At 37.9% G+C, this 10,151-nt stretch overlaps 1 protein-coding gene across 1 annotated transcript; it reads left to right on the top strand.

Moving 5' to 3' along the window:
• Nucleotides 1–460: 460 nt before the first annotated feature.
• On the top strand, nucleotides 461–9,214 carry NHLRC3 (NHL repeat containing 3; the record flags this gene model as incomplete). Its single annotated transcript, XM_084234875.1, has 7 exons — nucleotides 461–598; nucleotides 1,242–1,394; nucleotides 1,869–2,016; nucleotides 4,007–4,207; nucleotides 5,844–5,935; nucleotides 7,660–7,772; nucleotides 8,962–9,214. 7 exons carry the CDS (start codon nucleotides 461–463, stop codon nucleotides 9,212–9,214), a joined length of 1,098 nt encoding a protein of 365 aa, XP_084091001.1.
• Between the last annotated feature and the right edge of the window lie 937 nt (nucleotides 9,215–10,151).

Here is a 10,151-nt window from a genome sequence, read left to right as displayed (position 1 = left end):
CTTAAAGTCAGTGGAGGGGTCCTGGTGTGGGAACGTAGGTGTCCAGAGTGGATGCCTGAATGACTCGGAATTCGATGCTGCTGAAATCCTTTCCAGAGTCTCAAAGTCGATATTTTAAGTGACACACACAAAAGTTTTCAGGTTTTTCTGTGCTACCTTTTGATTTTTTAATCTTAATTTAAAAAGAACGTAGAACGCGTGATTAAGGCAAATATACGGGGACCCTTATTTTGGCGAAGGTGAGAAGTCTGCAGCGTGGGCCGCCCCTAGGGGCTGATAAGGGCGGGTCATCCCCAGGCACGTGATGGGAGGAGGGCGGAGACCCGGGAAAGTGCCTAGGCTCGGAAACCGGAGATTTGATTTTCTTTTGCCTCGGTCCTTCCTACCTTTATGTTGTCTAATCTGTGCGGCCCCGGCCGTCAATATACAGCAGCAGACCTCGTGGTCCTGAGACTGCCCAATGGCCCCCAGCCTTCCGTGCACCCTTCTTCCTGGTGCGACCTGCCGTCTTGTCACAGCGAGATTCTGGATCTGCGCTGCCGGTGCCGGCTTCTTTCTTGTATTTTTGGCTTTGCATTCGCGATTTTGTGACTCGCCTGTGAGTTGAGTAGCGAAGAGGTAGTTGTGGCGTGTGTGGATAGCCCTCTTGGGAGGTGACGGGCCTTGACTCGCGTCCTGGCATGTCTCAGTACTTAGTGTTTGAAAGTGTGTACATGACACATTTCTTTGTACCTTATTTTCTTTTTTTGCCAGCACCCTCTATACCCTCAGATAATTTGTATATTAGTATGTGGGCACCTTGGTCTTTTTTTTTTTTTTTTTAGATTTATTTATTTATACATACAAGAACTGGGGTGTAGGCCGGAGGTGCTGGGGGTTTGGGGGATGAGAGGATTCACCAGAGACAGAGTGGGGAGCCGAACAAGCGGGTGGGCCGAAGGCACTGCTGACGGGAGCAGATGGTGAGACTGGAGATGTCTGCTTCGCCTTGAGGATAGCTCCTTGGCGGGCAGGCGGTGATTGAACTCGTGCTGCAGAGGCTGCGGATAGCTTCACAGTGCTGTGCTTAACCCCTTGCATCACCTGGGAGGCCCCTGGGCGCCTTGGTCTTTAGTTACATAAACCTATTTTCTTTCCAGTCATTTCAGTCCAGCAAGTTGACTGCCTCTGGTTGTCATGTTTGAAAATAAACTGAAATCTTAATCAAAACCTGACATCTTAACTTTCTGATTTTATTTAAGGTTTTCAGGAAGTTTGCTTTTCAAATTTCCTGGAGAACTGAGGAAATCCCTTACAGCCTGGATGTGGATTGGCCTAAGTATTCTGAATACTTTACTGGAGCAACATTTTGTGTTGCAGTTGACTCCCTCAACGGATTGGTTTATGTAGCCCAAGTAAGTAAAATTTGCATTAAAAAATTATAAACACTTAAAAATTAAATTTCAACAGTAAATTTAAAAATCATATTGCCTTTATTAAATAACTCATGAATTGGGCATAATTCTATTAGCTATATGGGATGCTGCCGAGTTCTAATACTAAATAAAACCAGTTAGATCTTTACATTTACTCCACTGAGGTTTTTGGGTTTTTTTTAAACAACACAAAGGAAACAACAGACTTCCTCTTTTTCTGAATTAAGTAAGCATATATTTTATGTCCTGCCAGTTGTAGAATTTGTTTTCTGAAGTGGTCTTAAGTAAATGTTTTGGTTTTGAATGATACCTATTTTTAGGTTTTGAAGCCTGGTTTTTAAAAGTTACTACATTTTTTGATTTTTATGTTTAATTTTTATTTCTTTCTGCTAAACTAAAGATTATGTTCTTAAAATTGATCCTGTCTAAGCAGTTATTTTTATATACCTTCAGAGAGGGGATAACATCCCAAAGGTATTAGTGTTCACAGAGGATGGATATTTGCTACGATCCTGGAATTATACAGTTGACACTCCTCATGGTATATTTGCAGCCAGTACACAACATGAACAGTCTCTTTGGATCACGGATGTAGGAAGTGGTATGTGTAGTAATATCTTAAATTATTGTATTAGAAATCACATTTTTGTCCATGTTTGTATATGTTTACAATCAGAGTTGCCAATTCTTATCATAATATCTTTAATGACTTCTAAAATCACTTGTTTCTGAAAGAAAAAGTCAAAAGTTAACAAGGAAGCTCTAATTATTATAATCTTTAACTTGTCAAGGGATTGTTTTCTCTTTAAAGCATCAATTGCTCTTCTCAGGTTAAAGAACTCTAAACCTCTTCTGTGAAGCCAAATAAAATGGCATTCTCTAAATCTAATGGATGGATCTGATTCCTTGCTGCTCATTTGCCTTTACCAATTCTTTGTCAAAAGAGTTTGTGCTAAGAAATCACAACTACTTTATTGCTGCTTGTAAGATTTGCTGAAATTGCTGGCATTAACATTTCAAAATCCCACTGACTGCAGCATGGCTGAAATCTTCCTTTAATCAAGAATTTTTATTAGAATGTGCTGAGAAATAAGTATGCACAGTTGAATATATTGCTGTGGAGATAAGTTTTCGGAGATAGTGGTTTGCATGTGCTTTGACTTAAGACAGGACCAAAGAAAACCTGGTATTATCTCAGGATCTTAGGAAGAAATGAGATCATAAAGACACCATTTCTAGAATTCCCTGACCCAGTTTTGTTCATGGCTTGAGAGATTTCACTTAGTTTCCACAGTTTTAGTTAAGTCATATGTATCATTTTAAAATTAATGTCTCAGTTTTTTGAAAGGACCTTTACCTGACATGTTCTGAGAAAGTAAAAGATGTCTGAGCTTCAGACAATGATCTCTCTTATTTCAAACTGTGTTTTGGACGGTAAGTTTCTGGTTTAAAATCTGAATTCATTGTAACATTGTAATGAAGTTTGACTACTTTCATTATTCACAATGACCTGTGGTTTTTAATTCATTCTATTCATGTGATTCTTTTTTACGAAATAATTCACTCATTCCCAGAAATAAAAAGAACACGTGTGATCGCTTCATCCATAATAGCTTGTTTTCCCACATACAAATCTGCAGTTTTTATATTCCTTCCCATTTTTTAAAGGAATAGCTTCTCTTTAATAAAAGTATGACTGCAATTCAGTCATTTTTTAACAGGTTATTTGCTGGTACTCTCTTTTTTGCCAATTTAGAAACTTTGGTGTTTCCTTTAACAATGTTTTATTCTCATATTGTTGCAAACTTTAACTCAAGCTTCCAAATCAAGTATGATTAATATAATTTCCAAAATATTATGCGATCTGATTCACTTTATTTCCAATAAACTCAGTGTATTATTTTCCTTTTGAACATTTACCAGTTAGTTTGTCTTGGTATCCTTTCAAGTTGGTACTCTATGTTTTTCCCCTGTTTAATACTTTACGTTAGATTTTTGCTTACAAGATAATTTGTACTCAAATTTTAATGTTTGAGAAAGTAAAATATGAGTAACTTGGGAAGATTTTTCCCCCTTCTTCAGAAAGTGGGTTGAATTTTTAATTTGTTTCCACTAAGAGATAATGTTCTTTAAAAAAATATGTATTGTAAAGAACTTTTCCATTGCCCTACTGCAATTTGAGGTCTGCAAATGAATAACCAAAATAGCAGTTTTCAAATATATGTTGTTCTTTTTCCAGTTCCTTCTTGATTTCCTTTTTACAAATAATGCTTACTCAAGTCCATAGGATTAAAAAAAAAGGAAAGCATACCAATAATTTTATGAGTATTCCGTATATGGTGTCAATTTTTTTCTGGTTTTATTTAGTTGAATTTAGCATGTTATTTTCAAATACCTGAGATATTAGGTCATGACCAGATTTGATTGTAGCTAATGAAGAAACTTACTTGCTTGCAAATATAGCATTGAACTATTTGAACCAGTTAACTTTATACTACTGTTTAATTCTATCAAGTTTTGCTCTTAACTCACTTGAAAAGTGTGAATGTACAGCAGTTATATATGTGAAATGTGTGTCTCTGTCTTTATAGGATCCTATGGTCATACTATTAAAAAATACAATTCCTTTGGTGATCTTGTTCAAGTCCTGGGAACACCAGGCAAAAAAGGCACTGGTTTGAATCCCCTGCAATTTGATAACCCCGCAGAATTATATGTAGAGGACACAGGAGATATATACATTGTGGATGGAGACGGAGGATTGAATAACAGATTGATCAAATTGTCCCAAGGTACCTAGCTTAATTTTGTATTATAAGAATATTACTCAGTAAGTTGGATTTAATTTGTTTGATATTTGGAATAACATTGTAACAGTTGTATGTGAAGCTGTGTATAAAGGACTCAAGTGAATTACCAGGAAAAAGACAGAAAACATGTATGGGGCAGCCAGTAATAAATGACTGTAATAATAGACCTCTTATTCTTCACCTAAAGCTAGGTGTTTCCTTTGAAGTGAACTGGAGGCAATGTGAGAATTTATAATGGACTGAAGAAATAGGTGTAATCCAGTCCAATTAAGAATTAGTAGGTTAGGAACTTGGCATCCCAGAACTGAGGTGTCTGATCAACAAGCATTTTATTGTGTTTTCTGCTTTGCAACCTCTGGTATTTTATGTGTGTGTCTGTTACAGATGAAGCAGTTAAATGCTACTCTAAATGTTGACAGTCTACTGATTGTATAAGTAAAATAGGATCAGGAGAAGTAGGACAAGAGTTTTTGAAGGAAGTCCTAATTATAAATTGGTTCTGTGGGAGGTAAAGACAGTAACGGTAGGCCTTAGCATCCAGAGTCTACAGGTGATACTCAGCAAGTCTTCTAGGAAGAGAGCTTAGGATGCATTTTTGGAATAATGGAAAATAAGATTTGAATGTCCTTGTAAGTTGAAGCTGTAATTTTTCTTAGGAAACGTCTTTGAAGTTTTTTGTAGGAAAGTGATGATATAGAGGCAGAGCATTTGTACAGTACAATACTACATCAGGATATATTTCAGTAAGGTCTGTCATTTGTAGGCTATATAGTTAATTTATCATTCAGTAAATGAATTTACTGAATGTATCAATGATACATAACAGAGGTGAGGTAGAGATAAAGCAAGAATTCAAAATATTCTATAAAATAACCAAATTTAAGCCATGATCTGGGTGCCTTAAAATAAAAATTTATTGCCTTCCAGGCTTTAGAATCCATGCTTCCTTTAAAGACACTAGAGTTGACCCTTGCCTCTTGCAGCTTCTGGTGGGTCCAGGCATTGCTTCGCTTGTTGGAGCTTAACTCTCAGTCTCTATTTTCATTTGACTTCCTTCTCTGAGTGTCTATGTCTCAAATCTCCCTCTCCTCTTTCTTATAAGGACACTAGTCATTGACTTAGGATCTGCCACAAATCTAAGATGATATTATCTCAAGGTCCCTAGCAATTGTATCTGTAGAAACCCTATTTCCAAATAAGATTCCACTCACAGGTACTGAAGATGAGGACTTATATCTTTTTGGAGACCACAGTTCAACCTGTGGTCTTAAAGTGATAATGAAAGAAATAGGCTATAAAAGTAATGTCAATTTTCTAACTCAGAGGAATGATAAATAGCATAAGTTGGGAAGATAACCAGTTTGAATGTAAGGACAACATGAACTCTAAACAGTGATTTTGAGTGATGAAAAATTCAACTGGAGATAATCATTTAAGAAATAGATTGATTGGAATGGAGAAAGAATTTGTATGTGTGTAAATCATAAGATTGGGGAAATGGATATATAAATGGAAAGCAGAGTTAACTGGGGTTTTGTAACTTATGACATAAAATATAATAATCATATCCATAAGGAATTCTATATAATACTCTGACCATGTACGTTTCTACTTACAGATTTCATGATGCTTTGGCTGCGTGGAGAAAATGGAACAGGACCTGCAAAGTTCAACATACCTCACAGTGTTACAGTTGATTCAACTGGCCGGGTAAAAAATGTCATTTTGTCTGGAAACAGAGCTAAGTATGTTTGTGTGTGTGTCTGTGTCTGTGTGTGTGTGTGTATGTGTGTGTGGCTGGGTGTGAGGCCTTTTGAGAGGCCTTGAAGATCATCTGACGGGAATACTATGGTGTTACTGAGTGATGAAAAATGATACTGTACACTTGTGTTTTTATAACAGCAATGCTATTTGGCATTTTATATGATTAACTTATTTCATTGGCACCCAAATCCTTTATGAAAAGTTAATTAGCTTCAGAGTTAGGCCTATTTCTTAAACAAGATTTCTCATAATCAAAGTCCATCAAGTAGGAAAAAATAATGCTAACAATCTAAAGTGCCATTCAGTTGTCTGGTGTGAATTATATTTTTCTCCTAGATTATTTTCTCCTAGATCATCCCCAAATCATTAAGGAAACCCATCCTTAGTAAAAAAAAAATAATAAAAAAAAAAATCCTGGACCTCCCTGGTGGTGCAAGGGGTTCAGATGCAACCTATGAAGCTGTACCCAGCCTCTGCAGCAGGAATTCCATTCCCCCTGGCCAGCAAGGGAGCAGTCCACATGGCGCAGCAGACCTCTCCTTACTCACCCACTGCTACCCTCAGCAAGTGTATTTCAGTCAGTCTGCCTGTTCTGTTTCCCACTCTGTCTCTGGTGAATCCTCTCACCCCCCCACACCTCTGGCCTGTACCTCAGCTCTTGCATGCATAAATAAATAAATCTTAAAAAAAAAAAATCCTAAGAAAAGAGCCTAAGAAATTATCTTACTTAGAGATGAAACAGTCTTTCTTCAGTGGAGATGAATTCAGTGACTACCAAAACTCCCACTCATTGACAAAGATATACTCAGGGTTAGTCTGAAAAAATGGTCCCTGAATCCACAAACCCCAAAAGTGCAAAGGTCCTGAAGGGATGAGTAGAGGGTAGCAGGGTTGGCCTGCCTTTCTAATACATTCTTACATCCTTCTCCACAGCTCTAGCCACATGTCATTAAAAATCATTTTACTTTATGCATGCCATGAGTTGCTTACATCAAGTGCATGAAATATCATTTAGAGTGAATATGATTTTCAGATTTATAACTTTTTTTCAATGACTCATTATAGTTGATAACAAGCCAAATTAAACCTATTTTTAGCCTCTTCTTTATCTGTTAACGAATATCTCAAGCTGCTTTGAGTGGTTCAGCACTTTGAATATGCCCTGATAATATGCAGATAGGGGCTTAATGGCAAGGCATTATGATGACTGTCCCTAGCCTGAGCTTCTGAAGAGCAAGGCTGCCTTTCTTTGTGTTGGACTTAACTACCTGACAGCTTGGCGCAGTGCTCAGGGAAAGTGAATGCTTTTTAGAGGAATGAATGAACAAATGCAGGTTCTCTTAGTATCTGCTAACCCTTTACATGATAGTGGAGTTCCCTAGATTTTTATTCATATGTTTAGAGTAGCAGACAGTATTATAGGCTTTGCGTGGATGGATGGCCATTTAATTTTTGCTCTCCCAAACAAGGCATTCAACTTTTCTGAACTTCAGCTTTCTATTTAAAGATGGGCTTAAAAAGAAAAACCTCCTTTGGGGTTCTGTAAGGACTACATGAAATAACATGAACTAATGAAAATAAGCCTTCATTCTCTGCCTTCTCATCTGCTTTTTTCGTTCTTCTCATTATGATGTGGATCTTTTCCAATAAAAATTTCTTTTGTTTTTCAGGTGTGGGTTGCTGACCGAGGAAATAAAAGAATTCAGGTATTTGATAAAGATACCGGGGAATGGTTAGGAGCATGGAATAATTGTTTCACAGAAGAGGGACCATCTTCAGTCAGGTAATTGCTTTTGTTTTTAAATGCTGATTTTATTTGGCTTACATTCTTTTCTCTGAAGAGCTAGCTGAAAGTTTAAAATTTATTTAAATTTAAAATTTAAAATTTATTGATAATTAAGGGGGTGAAGGAAGGGACAGTTAAGGGGGAAGCAGACAGCTTGTACTAATAGTTCAGCTCTCAAGCCGCATGAAAGCAGGTGAACTGCTAGTGCTCCCTGGGATCTGACTCTCAGAGATAAGGTGTCCTGGATCGCTCTCAAAGCCTTTACCCTCAAGATAAATTGGGTAAACTTTTAAACATAAGATGAAAATCAAAATCTGCATCTGCGGTGTCAGACCCAGCCTAACTCCAATTTTCTGTTAGTTTCATTTTGTGTTTGTATTTTAATAGTAATTTCTTAAAAATATTAAGCCCATCTGTGGCTATGGCTACCCTCACAAATCTCTTGCTCCCTCATAGACAGAATTAGGTCACATTTAAATTCTCCTCAAAAGAACCTTCTAGTCAGGGGCCTCCCTGGTGGTGCAGCGGGTTGAGCGCCGCACTCTGAAGCTGCCTGCAGCCTCTGCAGTGTGGGTTTGATCCCGGCCAGCTGGTGAGAATCCCACATGACACAGCAGACCTCTCCTGTCGCGCCCACTGCTCCTCTCAGCAGTGTATTTCTGTCATCTGCCTGTTCTGCTCCCTGCTCTGCCTCTGGTGAATTCTCTCACCCTCCCCCGTCTCTGGCCTATACCCCGGTTCTTGTATAAAAATAAATATTTTTAAAAAAAAAGAAAGAACCCTCTAATCATTAGCTGCTCCCTGTTATTCAGTACTATCAGGGGGAAAAGTCTTAGAGATAGAAACATGTTAATTTGAGCCTCCCTGGTGGTGCAGGCTGTTGAGTGCAGCACTGTGAAGCTGTCCGCAGCCTCTGCAAGTGCCAGTTCTATCCCTGCTGGCTTCGGAGCAACCCACATGGTTAGCAGACCTCTCCTGTCTTGCCCGCTGCTCCCCTCAGCAGTGTATTTCAGTCAGCCTGCCTGTTCTGTTCCCCACTCTGTCTCTGGTGAAACCTTTCACCCTCCTGCGCATCTGGACTGTACCCCGGCTCTTGTATAAATAAAATAAATCTTTAAAAAAAAAAAAACTAAAGAAACATGTTAATTTTCCATGCATTTATCATGTGTAATGTTTTTCTCCTTAGATTTACTCCTGATGGGAAGTACTTGGTCATAGCTCAGCTGAATCTTAGCAGGCTCTTATTTGTGGCAGCACCACCAGCAGGAGGAATTGGTGACTGTTCTGTGATCAGTACAATCCAGCTAGCAGATCAAGTTTTACCTCATCTCCTGGACATCAGTGGAAAGACTGGAGCAATCTATGTAGCAGAAATTGGAGCAAAACAAGTACAAAAATATGTTCCTTTCAATAACTATTTCTCTTCATCTGGCTCATAATGTTTCTTTTTCTGGAGGTCTTTGAAGTGAAGTTCATATCCTCAAATTCATTGTTAAGTACTTAAAAATAATGTTCAAGCACAATCATGTTCACTTTTCCCTTACCTAGTGTCTGAAATAGTTATTATTATTATTATTATTATTATTACTATTATTATTATTTTTAAATCATTAAGGGTCATATGTTTTGTTGCTTTTCTGTGACCTGGTATTTCTTTTATAAGTGCAAAAGGATGTATTAATGAAAGAAACTGACTTTTAAAAAAGTAGGGTTGAAAAGAAAGACTAAAGTTATAACTTGGTTATTTGCTCCATTGACTAATGCTCTATGAGGAAAAAAAGCAGCAATAAAAGTGGTTTGTGGGATAATTTATTGAATTTCATATGAAGAACTAGAGGCCTGTAGTTTGTTCACCTTACAGAAAATTAACTGCTTGAGACACAGAGTCTGATGGACTCACATGTGTACCCATAGAGTGGCCGGTCCTGAAGATTCAAAAGTGAAGAAGCAGGCTTGGTCTGGATGTGCCTTTTGAGTAGGTCATAGCCCAGTGGGGAGACAAGGCACAACACAGTGTCAGCCCCACATGGTGTGGTGGGACTTTTCCAGGAAGGAGCATTTTCTGACTGAGGGAGTCCTGGAACTCCAGGGGATGTTCATTTGAGCTCCAGCTTAAAAACTGGAGAAGAAAACATGGTCCATGTAGACAAGTTATAAAGTTATAAACTTGCTGTGAATTTAGCTTGGCTTTCTCTGAAAGACCCAGCATAACCGGTACTTTATGAAAGGTATATCAACCTTTAAAACAAAAGGTCAGCAGTTTAACCAACAAAATCTGGGCTTATAAGAAATGAAGAATTGCAGTTTGGAACACTCAAATTATGATGAACCATTGGCAAGTCTGAAAAACAAGAGGAGTATTTAGAGGAAAGGAAG

The sequence above is a fragment of the Talpa europaea genome (genome assembly GCF_964194135.1).
Source record: "Talpa europaea genome assembly, chromosome: 6".
In the NCBI taxonomy this organism is placed as follows: Eukaryota; Metazoa; Chordata; class Mammalia; order Eulipotyphla; family Talpidae; genus Talpa; species Talpa europaea.
Note: the sequence above shows the minus strand (reverse complement) of the source record. Positions and strands in the feature narration are given on the sequence as shown.